General features: G+C 35.3%; 3 protein-coding genes across 4 annotated transcripts; all 3 read left to right on the top strand.

Annotated features, from left to right (window-relative positions):
* The first annotated feature begins 212 nt into the window (after positions 1–212).
* Positions 213–6,226, top strand: LOC306875926 (INO80 complex subunit B-like). Of its 2 annotated transcripts, XM_079426747.1 has the most exons (6): positions 213–818; positions 982–1,174; positions 2,373–2,536; positions 2,640–2,812; positions 3,810–4,308; positions 6,139–6,226. In XM_079426747.1, exons 1-5 carry the CDS (start codon positions 776–778, stop codon positions 4,272–4,274), a joined length of 1,038 nt encoding a protein of 345 aa, XP_079282873.1. In that variant the 5' UTR covers positions 213–775; the 3' UTR covers positions 4,275–4,308; positions 6,139–6,226. The 2 variants fall into 2 exon arrangements, with proteins under 2 accessions (XP_079282873.1, XP_079282872.1); XM_079426746.1 differs by lacking the exon at positions 6,139–6,226 and having other exon boundaries at positions 3,810–5,344.
* Positions 4,905–8,641, top strand: LOC306876479 (tRNA methyltransferase 10 homolog B-like; the record flags this gene model as incomplete). Its single annotated transcript, XM_079427687.1, has 8 exons — positions 4,905–4,925; positions 6,139–6,244; positions 6,870–6,997; positions 7,101–7,253; positions 7,344–7,422; positions 8,140–8,207; positions 8,303–8,426; positions 8,517–8,641. 8 exons carry the CDS (start codon positions 4,905–4,907, stop codon positions 8,639–8,641), a joined length of 804 nt encoding a protein of 267 aa, XP_079283813.1.
* Positions 8,642–13,732: 5,091 nt separating this feature from the next.
* Positions 13,733–19,037, top strand: LOC306870580 (interleukin-8-like). The gene is made up of 3 exons (XM_079417946.1): positions 13,733–13,869; positions 15,468–15,603; positions 16,635–19,037. Exons 1-3 carry the CDS (start codon positions 13,815–13,817, stop codon positions 16,741–16,743), a joined length of 300 nt encoding a protein of 99 aa, XP_079274072.1. The 5' UTR covers positions 13,733–13,814; the 3' UTR covers positions 16,744–19,037.
* Positions 19,038–19,595: the final 558 nt, after the last annotated feature.

Below are 19,595 nucleotides of genomic sequence, written 5' to 3' on the forward strand. Positions count from 1 at the left end.
CAAATCCCAGCTTTTAAGCAAAGTCACTTTTTTGGGTCCCCTTGAAACATTTCCGTTGTGGTCCATGCAGCGCGTTTCTTAATTTGCATGTGTTGTGAGGATTTGCCGCGCATGTGCTGTCAAAATGATGAAGATGTTTTCTTGATTTGCTGGTGTTTTTTTTCTATTTGCATGTGTTTTCTGACGTTGCAGCGCGTTGAGCTCTCTCGGCCACCGTAGTAAAGAGTTGTTCTTGTTTCCGGTGCAGAAAGCGAATCCTACACTGAACTATGTTCACTATTCATTCTTTCTGGAGATTTATATTCGCAGTAACAGTCAACAGATGACACACTACGACGATTATAGTTAGGAAAAACTAGTTGTTTTGAAAGCTGGCGGCTCCTAAGTGTATTTTTATTTGATTGAATAACAATATAACAAAATGCAAACATTATTAAGAATGAATAAAATAAATAAATTATTTATGAAAACTCTGACAGCTTTATTATGACCAGATGTAGCGCGAACTTCATTACCCACAATGCTTTGCCGCGAGGACGCGGTTTGTAAACAATGCTAGAATGCTAAGAGAGATATTTACGAGAGGCTTAGCTATATTACTAGCGTGATATTTCGTTTCGTTTTATTCTTTCACAGGTTTAGTTTATTAACAGAACGCTTTAATTCAGTTAACGGGTGGTTTGCACATGAACTAACACGTTTGCGTTCATCTGGTCTGCAGTTGGAGAAAATGTATTCTAAATGATTATTGTGGTGATTAATTAAGGTCAGACTCATGGGGAAACGGAAAGACATGATTCACCCCAGATTTCTCGCCGGTAAGTCTCATCTATAGAGGAGAGAGTGTTAGAATTGAGTTTTTCTTCACCCACGTGTTATTTTGTGTAATAAAAACGCATTCTATCGTTTACATGACTTTGAGTTCATTTATTCCGGTTTTTTCTCATTAGCTGTGTGTGGTTGTTGGTGTTTATTCTGTAGGAAGCGGGGATGATTATAGCGTGCACAAGAAGAAACACAAAAAGCACAAGAAGCACAAGAAGAAGCACCATCGCGACGATGGCCACAGTTTCTCCTCCGAGGCGCTGGAGTCAGACTCAGGGATGCTGCTGCTGAAACCTCCTCAACTCAAGCTCAAGATCAAGCTAGGAGGACAAACTCTGGGCACCAAGAGGTCAATCAGTGTACCTGTTTTTCAGCAATAAATGAGACTTGGGTTTCGGAACAAGAGACCTTTTCAGGAATCGATTCCAAATTATGGTTAGAGCTCATGGAGAAGAAAAAATACACATTTTTGAAGTTCTAGAGCCTATAAATGATCAAATTTAGCCGAAAAACCTGTTGCACTCAATCTACAGTGTGTGCAGAATTATTAGGCAAGTTGATATTCTGGTCAGATTTTTTCCCCAAGCACATTTTACCAATTCCAAACCACATCAATCTTAATAACTACTATTGATTTTGTATTTAGTCATTTATAATTGTCCATGAAGGCTGGAAGTCAAAAACTCCTTATATTCAGGTGTGCAGAATCATTAGGCAGGTTTTCCGTTTACAGATGAAATGAGCCAAAAAAGAGATTTAACTCCGACTAAAAGTAAAAAATTATTAAATGCCCATGAGAAGGATGCAAAACTAATGCAATAATAGAATTTGCAAAGTTAAGGCAAAATGCTCATTGAGTCCGCAAAAAACAGGTGGAGAAGAAGACACGTTAACTGCAAAAGAATTAATGTGAAGAATTAGGTGTGAAACCATCAGGAAACATTTAGTCTCCAGCGCCACCATTTTCCAAAACTGCAACCTTCCTAGAGTCTCCATAAGTGCAATGTGTCAGGTTCTCTGAGACTTTGCCTGGGTAAAAGATCCTAAAAAATGACCCTCACTTAATAAGAATAACATACTGAAGGCATTAAAATACATAAAGACTGATTTTTTTATAGGCGTTATGGACAGATAAGTTGAGAGTGACTCTTGAAGGACCAGCATCACGCCGTCTTGCGCCACTGTTTGAAGAATTGATCTTCCAGAATCTGGCAGCAAGTTTTAGGAGCTCATTTTTATTCCATCTCCTATCCTGAAAAGTCTGTCTTGCAGGATTGGATAAAAATGAGCTCCTAAAACTTGCTGCCAGATTCTGGAAGATCAATTCTTCAAACAGTGGCGCAAGACGACGTGATGCTGGTCCTTCAAGAGTCACTCACAACATATGAATTATTACTCTCAACTTTTACTGTATCATTTGATTTCAATCATTTTACACTATAACAAAACGCATGTCATTTTCCTAGTGAAATAATGGAGTGATAACCAGAACAAATCCTTTATACTGTAGACAATAATGTAAATGTTGAATATTGTTCTTGTTTCAGTGTGCCCACATTCACAGTGATCCCGGACTCTCTGCGCTCAGTGTTGCCTCTGAACGTAGAGAGTGACGATGAGGATGATGATGAAGATGCCGATGAGGATGAGGACTCTGATGACGACGTGCCGTCAGAGGGAGTTCCTATAGAGCAGTACAGAGCCTGGCTGGGTGACTCAACCGTTTGAAATGGCAAAAGCAGTGACTTTTTATTATTCCAGTGACTTTCAGCCAGTGTTAGTGTGCATGAGTGTGTTTTTGTTGGTAATACCAGATGAGGACAGTAACCTGGACCCGTCTCCTGTACCGGACATGGACACGGACTCGCTGCTGGTCGGCCCGATGGATGAGGAGGAGCGATGGCTGGACGCGCTGGAGAAAGGAGAGCTGGATGATAACGGAGAGCTGAAGAAAGAGATCAACGAGTCTCTGCTCACAGCCAGACAGGTGTCATATAAAACACACACAATCAACTATCATTCAACCTACAGTAAACAAAAATATGAGATTTGAAATGGGAGAAAAAAAAGTTTGGCAAAAGACAGGTTTGAACTCAGGTCGATCGGGTCAAAAAGCACAGGCCTTACCATCTACGCCACTGAAACAGATGTTAAATCAGCGTCTTTTTGTAGTGTTGACTATCCCAATCACACGTTAGTTGGCGGAGTTAGTGTAAATAGCCTTTGCCAACAAGGCGGGCTACTTGCACTTAGTGTATATAGACACTCTGAAAAATAAAAGCTAATTCAAAATGTTAATGAACTATAGTTGTACGTAATTACATTTCACTGCTGGTAATACCCTGTATAATTGTGTATGTGACAAATAAAAATCTTGAATTAATACTGAAGTTATACAATACCTTTCAAAAGTTTGGAGTAAAAAATTTTTTTTTTTTTTTAAGAAATTCATACTATTACTCATCAAGGACAGATTGAAATGATCGAGTGACAGTCAATTTCTACATTTATAATGTTACAGGACATTTCTATTTTAAATAAATGTTGTTCTTTTCAACTTTCTATTCATCAAAGAATCCTGAAATAAAATGCATCTCAGTTTTCACAAAAATAAGAAGCATCATAACTGTTTTCATCATTGATAATAATCAGAAATGTTTCTTGAGCAGCAAATCAGCATATTAGAATGATTTCTGAAGATCATGTGACACTAAAGTAATGACACTGGAGTAATGATGCTGAAAATTCACCTTGATCACAGAAATAAATTAGATTTTACAATATATTCACATAGAAAAGTTATTTTAAATTCCAATAATATTTCACAATTTTACCATATTTATTTATCAAATAAATGCAGCCTCTGTGACTTGAACAGTACTTTGTGTTATCACACAAAATTGAAAATGAATAGTTGTTGACTGGTGACTTTAACTGAAGCATTTAAGGTACCTTATCAAAACGTTTCTCCTCTGTCTGAACAGAAAGCACTCCTACATAAGCAGCAGAGCCAGCCGTTACTGGAGCTGCCCATGGGATACAAAGAGAAGGAGATGACAGCCGAGATGATGCAGAAACGCGAGGAGCGCGCCCGCAAAAGACGCCTGCAGGCTGCCAAGAAAGCCGAGGAGAACAAGAACCAGACCATCGAGAGACTGACCAAGACCAGCAAGGCCAAGATCAAAAGCATGAGGGAGCGCAAGTCCAAGCATGCGCAGATGCCCATGGTGAGGTACAGCAGTAACACTCAGGGCGCCACAGTCTCGTACCCCGCCGGGATCCCCGTCCCGACACCCGCTGCCCCGCCAGAGCCTCCTCCTGCGCCCATGAGCTGCGGCGTGTCCGGATGCTCCAACCTGAAGAAATACTCCTGCTCCAGGACCGGGACGCCGCTCTGCAGTCTGGAGTGCTATAGGAAGAACCTGACGCTGGTGCAGGAAGTCGCTTAAAGCACCGTCTGTCAGCGGAGTGTGTTTACAAATAGTAGGTCCATGCAATTATGTTCAACAGCAGATACAAAATTCTTTGATTAATCGGTGTAAAATCATGCTTAAGTTGATTTATTTTGCATTCAAAGTGCAATTCATGAAACACAAGCAGTAACACTTTACGCTACGGTTCAATTTGGTAATATTAGGTTTTCTAAAAAAAAATGAACAATTTTTACTGCAATTATTAATGTTACAATGTAAATGTGTGAATAAATATTATACATACACACACACATATGTACGTGTATGTATACATCCATAGACATGAGTTCAGTTTAGATGCATATATAGATGTGTGTGTGTGTGTTTAATTAATTGTTAGTTCATTCATAACACAGTGACTAATTAATTTATACAACCTGACCCATTTAAAGTGTATTAGCATTTGGAGAAATTACATTAAGCTAAATTAATAAATGCTTTATAGTATTTTCATTATTAGTTTATGATATCTAATGTTAACAAATTGAACTTATTGTAAAGTGTTGCTCAAATTCAATTCAATGTGACCGTTAATTACAAATCATCATCATGAAGAATACATTTCGGTACAAAAAAAATTACTTTTGAACTGAGAGTAACAACATAATGGAAAATATAAATCACTCTGTAAAAAACTGAAAGTTGTTGCATTGAATTTGTGTGTAATGTTTTATAACGCATTCATTCTGCTTGTGTTTAATGAATAAAGCTCACTATTATTAAAACAGTCTGAAATAAAGAACACCTCATGGAAACCTTGTATTTATTTCATGCATTTGAAGCCACATAGAGCTTCAAAGTTTCCACATTAAGCGAGGGGCCACATAATATGTTTGACAAATGAAGCTTTGATTTTTTTTTTTTATTCTAAATGGACTTACTACTGTACTGTATGTGTACTTGTACATACATGGCAGTTCTTTTCTTGTACCATCTCTACCTTTATGACACACAGATGAGTTGTATTGGTGTAAAAGTCTATGTATAAGACCCATTTTATCATTTCATTCAGAAATAATGTAAAATAAAAAACGTTTACAAACATTAGAAACATGTTTTTATATTCCCTACACTCCACAAAAAGTCCTGTAAATTTAGCAGTGTTCAGAATAGAAAAAACAAACACAAATTATAGTGGCATATATTATAAACGCCCAGCCTTAAATATTTAAAGTGAAACTGAAACTAGCGGCGTGGTTGCTGGAATATGCACAATTTAAACTCGCTTGCCTTTTCTCATTCATCACCAATCCTGATGAGCACGCTTTGCGCTTGACCTTGATTACTTTATATAAGTCACCTTGGAAATTACAGCACGTTTCAGATGAAAAAATGCGATTTGTAATCCAGAAAAAACTACTATATCCATTTTCATAAAAATGTGTGGGAAACAGAAGAAATCATATCTTTGCAAAATAAAATGACAAATTATTTCCATGTTTTCCCCACAAAATTACAGTACCGTGAGCAGGAGGATAACATTGGTTTTGATACTGAATAGTCTTTTAAGCATTTTTAAAACAGTTCCAATACAAGGCACACTTTCCCATTTTTAAAACATGTAACTTATTTACTATTGTGCCAGTTTTGTAGTGTATATAGCTATTTTGACTTTTTATTTTGTATTCGGTGTGTGGCTTGAACACGGCGTCCGTCAAAAAATAGACTAGGTGCCTCTCTTTAGTGAAGCCGCGCAGAGAGCCGCTTCTGAAACGCGCCGCGGATCGACTGGAGTGTGTGACAGAAGAGAGGAGACCTCGTGCTCTGTAAGCTGACACTGAGGCATAATTCAGAGATAAATGAATTTCTCTGTGTGTCACCTGTTTCACTGCTTCTGCAGAAGAATGTCCTGCGCAAGCAGCGGAACTGGGAGAGGAGACTGGAGTCCAAGAAAAGCAAGAGAAAAGAGGAGAAACAGAGAAAGAAGCTGAACAAACTAAATAAAGGTGATCTGGGTTTTAATGCATCATGTTACCTGACAATCTTACTGTGTGAAGTACATGCTCATGTCCCTCTCACACGTCTATATTGAATTTACCATTTATTTTTTACCATTAGTGCTGTTAGATAGAGTTTGGAGTATTAAAGAAACAGTAGTGTATATGTGTCCCTGCAGCACAAAAGCAGTCATGAGCAGCACAGGTATATTTGTAGCAATAGCCAACAATACATTGTATGGGTCAAAATTATACATTTCTCTTTTATGCCAAAAATCATTAGGATATTAAATAAAGATCATGTTCCATGAAGATATTTTGTAAATTTCATACCGTAAATATATTAAAACATACTTTTTGATTAGTAATATGCATTGCTAAGAACTTCATTTGAACAACTTTAAAGGAGATTTTCTCAATATTTAGATTTTTTTGCTCCCTCAGATTCCAGATTTTCAAATAGTTGCATCTCAGACAAATATTGTCCGATCCTAACTAACCATGTCAAATGATGTATAAATCTCAATTTTAAAAAAATGACCCTTATGACTGATTTTGTTGTTTAGGGTCACATATTGTATTACATACAATACAGTTAGACTGCTTCCTAAATGATTAGATGTTTATCTTGCAGATGTGAATGAGTTGCAGCTCAGTAAACGCGTCATTAAAGCGATAACCAAAGAGAGACTGGAGGAGGCCAGAGGAGCAGGACCTGGCCTGTGTGTTGATCTCGGCATGACTGACTGTCTGTCTGCCAAAGTGAGATTTACTAATCAAGCTCTGCAGTCTGACAGCTCGATACCTGACCCTGATGGCTTGATAAGTAGAGTCAGATGTTTATTTATTCGTACTTTTGTCACAGGAAATCAGCCGTCTTGCATGTCAGATCAGGCGCCTCTACGGATGCAATAAGAAAGCCTTGCAGCCTTTCCGCATATTTCTGACCGAGTTAAAAGAGGACAGTCTTCTGCATAAGGAATGTGTTCGGATGAATGACGGCTTCCTGAATTATTTGGTTAGTCTACTCTTAATTTTAAAACCTTCAATAGTAAAAGCAGAATCGTACAGTAAACAGGTTTTGTTGTTGCGTCTCTGAATCCCACAGATTGATGTGACTGAGGAGAGCTGGTTTCAACTGTTTCCCTCTGAAGATGTGATATATTTAACCCCGGACGCAACTGAAGGTTCATATCACACATATTCTATATCGCATTAGTTAAAAGTCAACATGAAATCAAAATCTAGCCTATTTACTTTTTTAAATGCATGGTCCTGGTTATATTGTGCATGATTCATTGGCGCACACTGTATCAGATGGTGATAATGTTTGTCTTTGTGGCATTTTTATCACAATTATATATGAACCTAATGTAATATGAAACAACTTTAATATCATTTATATATTATTATATTTCATAATATTTTTAATGGTTTTTATTTTTATATTTAACTTCAATTTTGTTCTTTTAATTAGTTTATATACATATATATAAAATGTTATTATTTTGATAATTTTTACATTATTTTATTTAGGTTTTAGTAATTTTAGTACGTCATCTAAGGTTGTTTTTTTTAAAGTGTTAGTTTTTTATCTGTTATTCATATTTTATTTTATTTTATTTCAGCTTTAATTCAGTTACCAAAAACCATTTTCAATAGTTTTAATTTTAGTTAACAATAACACTGCCTTAAACAACATCCGTGTCATTTTTCCACATTGAATATTGTGTTCCAATCATAAATGAGTGGGATGCGGAAGTAAAATTGGTTGATTGTGATATTATAAGGTCATTAAATCGTAAAGTTAAGATAAAATGAATGTGAATGCTACAATAAGTAACTTACACGACCTTATTTCTTTCATTTTAGTTCTGTAAATATTTAACAAGTTTCCCTGTTAGCTTTAGAGCACGTGGAGGAAGATAAAGTCTACATCCTTGGAGGTTTAGTGGATGAAACCATACAAAAGGTGAGGCTCATAATTGTGTTCATATCGTCATTTATTAAAGGTACATTAATGAGAAACAGCTAAACTAAACATGATCTCATGCTGTATTCTTTAAGAGAATAAGCTACACGAGGGCAAAAGAGCTCGGCGTTCGCATGGCTCGGCTGCCGATTGACGAGTACATGGTGAAGAGACAAAACCCCAAAAACTTCCACTCCAAAATCCTTGCTATCAATCAAGGTGATACCATTCTCTGACTCAGCTTTTACATACTGCCATCATAACCCCGTAGTGAAACGTGTATAATTAGCATGTGCTGATGTGTTCCAGTGTTTGAAATCCTTCTGACATTTCGGGACACTAAAGACTGGACTAAAGCGCTTGCTGCTGGAATACCTCCAGGAAAAGGTTACATGGTGGCATCTACGGACATAAACCCTCCAGAAGAGCTGTAGACACGCACACGCTTGGGTTTCATAGAGTTTATAAGGCCTTGAGCCTATAATAGTGTTATGAACTCATCTATATATTAATGACTGAAGTGACTTCAACTCAGAATACTTGACTGCATCTTTCGTATCATGTTTCTTTTATTTTGAAATGCTCTAAATCGTTTGTCTCAGGGATGGTTTTTGCACAAACTGTCTAAATACTGAGCTGATGAATATTTTGTCAGCATTAAAGCCACTGGTTAACACTGCTATATGCAAGGATCACATAATAAGTGATAAAGTAATAACTACGTCTGTTTAATTTTTTGTTGAAAGCTGTCTTTCAGTATCAAACAGAGGCTGTTAGATTTACTGTAAACATTGTTTTATCTAATGCATTAGGAACATAACATTGGGCCTTTATCTTTGTAATAAGCAATCTTGACTAAAAATGCATTTTTGGTTAATTAGTTAAGCATCAGCGTGACCTATTGGCTGATGTTTGTAACTGCATACTGTATTGTCTTCACCAAAGCCCACTGAAGACTGTATGTACATAAAAGAATAGTTCACCCAAAACGAACATTTGCTGAAAATGTACTCACCCTCAGGCCATCCAAGATCTAGATGAGTTTGTTTCTTCATCAGGTTTGTAGAAATGTGTCTCTGCATCAGTGTCTCAGTAATGGATGCTCTGCAGTGAATGGGTGCCGTCAGAATGAGAGTCCAAACAGCTGATAAAAACATCACAATAATCCACACCACTCCAGTCCATCAGTTAACATCTGGAGAAGACAAAAGCTGTGTGTTTGTAAGAAACAAATCCATCAATAAGACGTTTTAACAAACATATTCAGCAACTTTTCATTTTGAGTGAACTACTCAAACACCTAACTTTTATATTCCTTCAAAAGATTAGATAGATTTAGATTAGATTCAACTTTATTGTCACTGTGCAGAGTACAAGTACAGAGCCAATGAAATGCAGTTAGCATCTAACCAGAAGTGCAAATAACAAAGTATATAAATATAAAAAATGTGTATATACATCAAGTTTTATGACATATAGTGCAAGTTATGAGGTGGAGAGACTAGCTCAGTGCAAATGACTGCATACAACGTAGGTTGCAAGGAAGTATAAACAGAAGGTGCATTATACAGTGAGGTATGTAAGTAGCATATGTTTATATATGGCCAATGACCTTAACGGCATCCGGAGGTAGAGATGTGCAAAATATCAGAGGAAACAATAAGAACATTGTGAGTGAGGAGTGCAGACAGGTTATTGAACAGTGCAGGTTTTTGGTATATTTTTGTATAATGCCATTTTTGTCAAATATACTGTAATTTAAAAATTGTAGTGCAAGTGTAACTAAAATATTAATGCGCCAATTGCCAATGAAAACGATTGGTTTGCCACTGGAAAGGATTGTGTGCATTTAGAATTATTTATTATTAGTTTCTCATTTAAACATAAATTCACAGTTTATCCAAATGTGCCTAAATATATGCTGACAAACAGATTTATCTAAAAATCCAGGAGGATAATGGATCTGGTGAACCCCTTAACAAGTGTCTAATGGTTTTAACGGATCTATAATGAAAGGTCATTTTTAATTAACATGTTATTAATGTGTATCATTTAAAAAGGAAAGTGCTATTTAATCTCTTCTGATCCTAAGTGATATAAAGATATAAATACAACTACATTTAATTGGTGGATTAGAACAACCTTGATTTAACCTGACATTTTAAACACAATTTGTATAGAATATCTTAAATACATATATATAACTTATATCTAATAAAGCAAGAAGCCGTGGTTTACAGTAAGGGCCGTAGCTGTTATAAATTCACTGTAAACCACGGCTTCACGGGGCTTATTACTTTTATAAAACAGTTATTTCATGTAATAAGGTTTCACAAAATAAAACATATTAATAAAAGCCTTATTTTCCCGCCAAACAGCTTCGCAGAAACGGTTGCGGTTCCAATAAAGCGGTTGCCAAGCAACATACAAATGTAAACAAAGATGTAAAAAATTAGTAAAGTAATCTATTAACAACAGCTTTGACATATTCTTTACTCGCTCAAAATTAATACTAAACAATTACACTAAACCTATATTTTACATCTGAAAGAAACCACTCGGATCATGCGCCCCTCCTCAATGACTCATAACGAATCAATGAACGTTCATCAATGATAGTAATCCGAGAATAAATCACAGATTATTACCCGATTCACGCTCAGAGGAGCACACTATCACTCATCATCGTGGTTTGGGAAACGCAACACTTTCGAAACACATCTCCTAGTTAGAAACTATAGAAATGATCCCTGAAAGTATAGTCTTACCTTCTCGAAGCGCGCGGCGGGAACGCCCTCAAAGGCGCGAGGAGGCTCGAAGACGGTAGTGCGTGATGACGTCACCGCGGCGCCTTCCAACCGGTGAGAAAAACAACGCGCCAAACTCCTCGCTTTAAGAGGGCATATCGCTATAAAAGAGCACGGTTCGTACTAAAAGACCACACATATTCACTGTATAATGATGTAAACAGATTGATTTGATAAAGTCCACAAAGTTAAACGCGACTTCAGTATAGTCTGATGAAGCAGCGGTGACTTAAACATCATTTATTGAATTCCACCAACCCTTAACTTTTTGTGACGACGCATTCATTATTATATGTTTAAGCACTTAGTAACTCAATTAAATGTTATTTCGTTCAATAAAGCATGTGGAACATAAACTAAAGTTGCAAATATTGCCATTACCCACAATCCTCCTCGGTGTCAGCCTCACTCGTCATGTGTGCTTATCTCATGTGCTGTAGTAAGACGTGCTCTTTCCGTGCAGCAGAATTAATTATTAGACCAATTTTGGAATTTTTCCACAGATTAAGAACTACTTGCAACACAATTTCTGAACTGTTGGGTAGTGACCCAAAAAATTAATGAAATAATACAGTAAAATGCAACTACTGTTTAATTAAGTATACAGTGGTTAGGACAGCAAAATAAAGTGGGATATATATTATCATAAGTTTTTAAAAGGGAGTAAATACACTTCATTTTGCTATTGGTATTCAGTCAACAGTATTTTGTTGCAAATTCTTCTGTCCCTTCTATAAACTATTGTGCGCTGGAAATGATGTTGAAACTTATTACAAAGACACAGGAAATAACGCATTGAATACTTAAAGCAGCTGTTGGAAACACAAGAAACTCTCTGTGACATTTCATATTGACCCTCCCATTGTTCAGGGACTACTCAGATTCTTGTGAAACTTGTTCTGTATATGTCCCAACTGTTTAACATTTTACATTAATACAAATATTTGCACATTTTGAGACATTAGTTGTAAATAAAAGCATCTGGGCTCTTTTTTCTTCTACTTCTTTTTTAGCTGAGTTGAGGTTTTGCTCAGTATATGATAGATAGATAGATAGACAGACAGACGGACGGACGGACGGACGGACGGACAGACGGACAGACAGACAGACAGACAGACAGACAGACAGACAGACAGACAGATAGATAGATAGATAGATAGATAGATGGATGGATGGATGGATGGATGGATGGATAGATAGATAGATAGATATTTTATGTCATAGATCAATTAGATAGATAGATAGACAGACAGACATAGATAGATAGATAGATAGATAGATAGATAGATAGATAGATAGATAGATAGATAGATAGATAGATAGATAGATAGATAGATAGATAGATAGATAGATAGATAGATAGATGGATGGATGGATAGATAGATATTTTATGTCATAGATCAATTAGATAGATAGATAGACAGACAGACATAGATAGATAGATAGATAGATAGATAGATAGATAGATAGATAGATAGATAGATAGATAGATAGATAGATAGACAGACAGACAGACAGACAGACAGACAGACAGACAGACAGACAGACAGACAGATAGATAGATAGATAGACAGACAGACAGACAGACAGACAGACAGACAGACAGACAGATAGATAGATAGATAGATAGATAGATAGATAGATAGATAGATAGATAGATAGATAGACAGACAGACAGACAGATAGACAGATAGATAGATAGATAGATAGATAGATAGATAGATAGATAGATAGATAGACAGACAGACAGACAGATAGACAGATAGATAGATAGATAGATAGATAGACAGACAGACAGACAGATAGACAGATAGATAGATAGATAGATAGATAGATAGATAGATAGATAGATAGATAGATAGATCTCACTGAGAAACGGTGAATAATCCAAACAAATGAAAATGTTAAACACAATAACAAAAAAGGAAAATAATGTGTCAATAAGTTTAAATAGTGTCTTTGCAATCAGGTCGACGATATCGCTGGAAATGAAGCGTCCCCCACTAAGCAAGCCAGAGGCGACAGCGGCAAGCGACAATACAAATATCAAAGTAATATTTAATCAGTATCATATCATTAGCAGTCTATGATTATTAATGAACTGCTTTTGTTGCTTGTTTGTGTTAGTATCATTGAATAAAAGCATCTACTAAATGCTTAAATGTAATGTCAATGCTTATAAATATTAATTATACAAATAGCAAGTATTAATAGAAATATTAGGTTATTAATCATATGGTAAATTGATTAACATTTTTAAAGTTTTATGTTAAAATTATTATTTATATCCAAATTAATTAATTAATATTATTTATATATTATTAATAATTAATATTAATACATTTTATATGATTTATTCAATATTCATATAATAATATATTCTAATTTAAAATTTTATAATGAACAATTTATTGATTTGTTTGGGCTATTTAAAAAAAAAGTCCACCTCTGGTAAGCAGTCAAATGCAAATCATGCACTGGACGTATCATTTGTGGGTAAAACAGTCTGGGACTCCAGGGGGATTCTGAACGTGGTAACCGGGCCGAACATGAGATGTGTCCAGATGAGCCACTGCTGATGAACATGTGAACAGATTCAAACCACATATTTACACACGAGCCTTCACACGCACACGAATAGACAGAACCACACACACAACAATTAGGGGAAGTGAAATAAAAACACTACTTTATGTATCACGAGGTCTTTAAAATCATAATATATAAAGCTGTGCAGCAGCCCAAATAGCAGCATATTATCTTCAGAGTTTCTACACAGAAATAGACTGCTTCAACCATCATGAATGCCTTCCTGATGTTAACCATTATTGGAGCCAGCATCGTTCTGTCCGATGGTAAGCTTCATCTTCACTATTTGTTTATCCTCCCTGAAACCCTCACAGAATTTGTAATGGTTTCAATGGTTATAATGGGAATTCTACTGGTTTTAATGGAAACTGTAATGGACCCTGTTGGTCTCTACTGGTAATTGGTCGCCTTCTATTGGTGGCTTGTTAAAACCAATAAATCCTAATGGAGTATGTCCCAAAACACACAGGAAACCATTTTTAAATGGTTTTAATGGCTAAAAGTTGATGGTTTGTAATCGCATTTGTAGTGGAAACCATTGGAATTTCTGTGATGTTTCTATTGTTTTTGTTTGTTTTAGCAGGGATATTTAACTTAAATCACTAATTAGCTGGCTTGTTGATGGTCTACCAGGTCGAAGCCAGATCCACTGGCAATAGAAGCCATATAAAGTTTCTCCAGCAGGACAAATATTTAATGCTATTTCTAAAAAATACTCTCTCGACTCTATTCTTATTTCAACAAAGTGCCAATAAGCGACTGTATGTATTTTCCCTGACGGTTGAGTGGAACTCGCTTGAACCAGTTTGATTCGAAACAAATGATTGGCAAATTTTTCAAAGCTTCATGAAGTAGTGCTTCAAAAGCGACCATCACTACAGTGATTTTGAAACTGATATTTCCAGTGTTGGGGTAACGCGTTACAAGTAACGTGAGTTACGTAATCAGATTACTTTTTTAAAATGGCTAGTAAAGTAACACATTACTTTTAATTTAGAGGGAAATATCGGAGTTACTTTTTCAAATAATTAAAGCCAGCTACTTTGTCTCCCATGTATTGACTGACAGCTCTCGTGTTGCCATGTTGAGAGAAATCAGGAGTAGGCTAAGTGCAGAGGCGTTGTGAGCATTGTGTGCACATGATGCTTACTGTAGTTCTAGACTAAATATGAACATATATTTAGTATTTACTCATCTCATTTGAAAAATACAGATTCAGTATTCCTCAAAATAAATAAAACAGCCAAATGCAAACTCAGAATATTAAACAAAACTGCAATAATTTAGTATGTTAAATAAGACAAATGTCATTTAGGCTATGCATTTAGTCCCATTTTATATAATGAATGCATCATATTCATGCATTTGTTTGAGCTGCACTCTCTTCTGTACAGACATGAATTTACATTTCCTTCAGCCTGAGGCGTATTCATTTCACTTTTGTTGTGAAAGGGCTTTTACATTTGTAAAATAGCCTTTTCTCTTAGAAACAAACAAGCAAGCCCTGCCCAGATTTGAAAAGTATAACTCAAAAGTAACGTAATGCATTGCTGTCCATAAAAAGTACCGTAATTAACGCAATATTGTAATGCATTACTTTTAAAAGTAACTTTCCCCAACACTGAATATTTCAAGCCATGTACAGTATGTTTCGCTCGAAATGTGACCAGTGACTCTCATGTGAGTCCCTGTACATCTACATTTCACTACACTTCCATGGAACCGTGATGACCTTAGCGTCACATTTCCTCAAAACTGTTGCATGCTAGGGTACTATTTTGCACAAATCACATGTCAGTGTACCGTTGTGTAATTGCTGGATGCAGTTTCCCAGCCGACTGACAGTGGTGTCGTTCCTCCCCAGCCGTGCAGCCTCTGGGCGCAGGTTACAACAGCCGCTGTGTGTGTGTGAGGCTGGAGTCGCGGATCATCCCTCAGGAGAACCTGCGCCGCGTGGAGATCCTGCCCAGAGGCCCACACTGCAAGACCACTGAGGTTATGTAAGTATTTCTGCAAACCAGTGACGCATCCTACCAAAGTATTTCAATTCACCTCTCAGTTATGAGATTGGACGTTGTAAATGTCTGAGAATGTGTTTTGATTTTGCATAGGTCTATAATATTGCAACTTATGTATTGAGCATAAATTTCATTAGCTGATCATTATTTACACATGTGACCATGGAGCACAAAACCAGTCATAAGGGTCAGTTTTTTGAAAGAAAGTATACATCCTCTGAAAGTGGAATAAATAAGCTTTCCATTGATGTATGGTTTGTTAGGACAATATTTGGCCGAAATACAACTATTTGAAAATCTGGAATCTTAAATATTGAGAAAATCGCTTTTAAATTTGTCTAAATGAAGTTCTTAGCATTAATGCATATTACTAATCAAAATTAAGTTTTTATATATTTATGGTAGGAAATTTACAAAATATCTTCATGGAACATGATCTTTAATTAATATTCTAATATCCTAGGGTCATATATTTATACACCGGGTTGTATATGAATACACTCCTTGAAGTTCTAATCAATCTTTTTATTTGAACCCAAATCACTGCCGAGGTGTTTTTGAAAGAAGCCTCTTCTGCTCACCAAGGCTGTATTTATTTGATCAAAAATGCTGTAAAAATTAACAAAACATTTTTGAAAATAATGAAATATTATTACATTTAAAATAACTGTTTTCTATTGAAATACATGTTGAAATGTAATTTATTTTTGTAATACAAAGCTGAATTTTCAGCATTGCTCAGAAATTATTCTATTATGTTGATTTGCTGCTCAAAAACATTTATTATTATTATTATTAATGTAGAAAGCCATTGTGCTGCGTAATGTTGAATAGGAAGTTCAAACGTTTATTTTAAATATAAATCTTTTGTAACATTAAAAAATAACTTTTCACTTTTTAACAATTGAATGCATTCTTGCTAATCAACCGATTCATGACTTTTTTTGACTCCAAACGTTTTAACTGTAGTGAAAAGTCTACATAAATGTAATACATAGTTTTTATCTCTTCAGTGCTGGTTTGTCGAGTGGAGAGAGGATCTGTCTGAACCCCAGGACACCATGGGTTAAGAAACTCGTTCTGTTCATTGAGAGAAAGGAGCGAGTGATCAAGAAAGTGTAAAGGTTGTTTATGATGTAACCCTTTGATTTTCACTACTCTCAACAGTTTACTTGTCTCTGACATCTTTTTGGTTCCTTCAGAATAAGATTTCTGTTTTTTTGTCTTGTAATTTCTCAAGAAATCATTTTCTCCAGCAGGTTTTCTTGCATATTAAATTTCACAGTGCATGATTTCAGTCCAGATGGAGTTTAAATGAGAGCCTGATGCGATCATTAAATCACAAACCTCATTCTTTATCAAAAACATATGTATTGTGGGAGATTCTGACAATCCACTTACCAAAGAAATTCACATGTTTTCTTGGGATTTGATTTGATTTATTGCTCATGAGAATGTAGTGCTTATTATTTTGATTCACAGAAGCAGCATGCAGCTGATTTTCACCTGTTATCAGTTTGATTGTATTTGTATTAGGGATGCACGATATTATCGGAGTGATATCGGAATCGGCCGATAAAGGCTTTAAATGTTAATATCGGCATCGGCCTGATATGAAAGATTATGCCGATATGTCTTGCCGATAAGAGGAATAGATTAACTCACATGTACTCAGGGAGTGCTAGTGATTAGATCATGTCAGCAGTGTGGCTCATTCTTGAAGCAAAGGTTTGCCTGAATGATGATTAGGTTCACTCATTTGGACTGCTGCATTTAATCTGTGAAAGCATGTACAGAATGATGCATTCAGTGTGTGATAGAGTCAACAGTAATAGCACGTGCAGCGGCAGCAATGACAGCCTCCCCCAGGTCCTAATGCTCGGTCTGTGAGGAGTTTTAATCTGTAGGGGGCGCTGTTGGCCTACTTCTATTTAGATTAAAAGTAAAATAGCCTACACAAATAACATTTAGACTGTGTTTCTGATTAAATAAAGCAGTAATTGATGTCATAAAATAATGTGTATGTTTTGAATTAATGGTCAGAAGCTATAGCTTACATGGAAAAAAAAATCACAAATATGACACATGTTAATTAAATAATTATATATGATTTATTCATTAATGTGTAATGTGTTTTAATTTTTAAACCAATCATGAGCTCTAAAAGATTTTTTGTTTTAGACCATCTACAAATGTTAAATCTTAAAGTAAAATGTTAGGGATAACTGCATCATTATGGGGGAAATGCAGCGATTGATATAGTTTATATATAGTTATTTTCAAAGCTTACGTGTACCGTTAAAAAAAGTTATTTAATTCTAATAAAGAAGTTCTTGTTAAAAACTAACCAAAATTAAAAATATTTTGCTTATAATTTCTGTACAGGAGAGACTTGGTGTTTCCAAATATATCGGTATCGGCCAAAAATGAGTTGAAAAATATCGGCATATCGGATATCGGCAAAAATTCAATATCATGCATCCCTAATTTGTATGTAAAGATAAAAGATCATTCCACAGATATGAGTATTTCCACGCTTCATCCTTCACAAAACCACCACCACATCGCAAAACTCGTGTGTCTAAAATAAGATATGCTTTCTGAAAGCATTCTCTGTTTTACCTTTACATTCATATATACACATATATACATACATATATATATATGATAGACAGATATTGTTGGCAGGAGCTCGCCGTCTGTCCAGGTGAGACTCATTTAGTTATGGTGGTTTGTGTGAATGAGGGTTTCTTCCAAACAATCAAACACATGAACTCTCTCTTTGTCACATGCAGAAACTGGGATTCCTCAATAAAGACACTTATCATAAATGTCTCTGAACTCAAACGCCTCGTCTGGCATTTTTATCAGGCTTTGCACTATTACGCATTGATGTCGTAATCTCTTTGTGATTATGAATCACTTACGTTGTAGGCTATCTTGCTAATTCCTTTGAATCATAAAAGCTTCTGGTAAATAATACATGGAAATAATGTGGAACTCAGAAACTATTTAATAAAGATATATAACAAAGTCCAAGTATAGCAAAATAACATGATAGTGCTGGCAAACAATTAATCATGATTAATCACATCCTGTTACGTGTGTGTTCCTCCTCAGTTTCCGTTTTGTCCTTATTTGGCATTTCCTGTCCTTGTTTAGTTAATCATCGTTTTTTCCATTCACCTGTTTTGTGTTAATCTTCTCGTTTACTCCTTTGTTTCCGTTTCTTTATAAGCATTCAGTTTCGTTGTAGTCTTGGTCCAGTCTTAAAGTAATGTTAAGTGTAACCTTTGTTGGAAACGTTTTTTCTCTGCTCTTCATCATTAAAATGACTATTCGTCGAATTCCCGATTCCTGTGTTCTCTTGGAGAGACGTCACATTACACATCCGAAATAAAAGCTTCTGTTTACATAATATGTGCGTGTACTGTGTATATTTATTATGTATATATAAACACACATGCATGTATATATTTAAGAAAAATGTTACATTTATATATTAAATATATTTATATATAATATAATTATATGAATATAAATATATATGTGTAAATATTTTCAAAATATATCCTGTATGTGTGTGTATTTATATATGCATAATAAATATACACAGTACACCCACATATGTAAACAGAAACTTTTATTTCGGATGTAATTAATCATGATTAATCGTTTGACAGCACTAGAAAATACGGTAAAAAGTAATGTAGGCTATATAAACCACGTAAACTTATAAAACATCAACACAAAAAATAATTTGTTGCTAGACAGGTAAAAGTGGATATGCATGATTTAATCGGCTTTTGGATACTAAATTTGTTCCAACAGATGTGAAATTTGGTAAATAATAATAAATACCAGTAAAATATTTGCTGTGTTGAAGTAATAATACTTTTAAAAAATAATAATAATAATAACATAAACATTTTACATTTTAACAATAATGCAAACTCCACAAGCAGATGTACAGA

Source organism: Barbus barbus (genome assembly GCF_936440315.1).
Source record: "Barbus barbus genome assembly, chromosome: 1".
NCBI lineage: Eukaryota > Metazoa > Chordata > Actinopteri > Cypriniformes > Cyprinidae > Barbus > Barbus barbus.

Excerpts from the sequence above, each read along its gene's own strand:
- LOC306875926 (XM_079426747.1), top strand. The coding sequence starts at position 776 with ATGGGGAAACGGAAAGACATGATTCACCCCAGATTTCTCGCCG. Across the intron at positions 819-981 it reads TCACCCCAGATTTCTCGCCG|GAAGCGGGGATGATTATAGC; the intron begins GTAAGTCTCATC and ends TTTATTCTGTAG. Across the intron at positions 1,175-2,372 it reads CAAACTCTGGGCACCAAGAG|TGTGCCCACATTCACAGTGA; the intron begins GTCAATCAGTGT and ends TTCTTGTTTCAG.
- LOC306870580 (XM_079417946.1), top strand. The coding sequence starts at position 13,815 with ATGAATGCCTTCCTGATGTTAACCATTATTGGAGCCAGCATCGTTCTG. Across the intron at positions 13,870-15,467 it reads CAGCATCGTTCTGTCCGATG|CCGTGCAGCCTCTGGGCGCA; the intron begins GTAAGCTTCATC and ends GTTCCTCCCCAG. Across the intron at positions 15,604-16,634 it reads TGCAAGACCACTGAGGTTAT|TGCTGGTTTGTCGAGTGGAG; the intron begins GTAAGTATTTCT and ends TTATCTCTTCAG.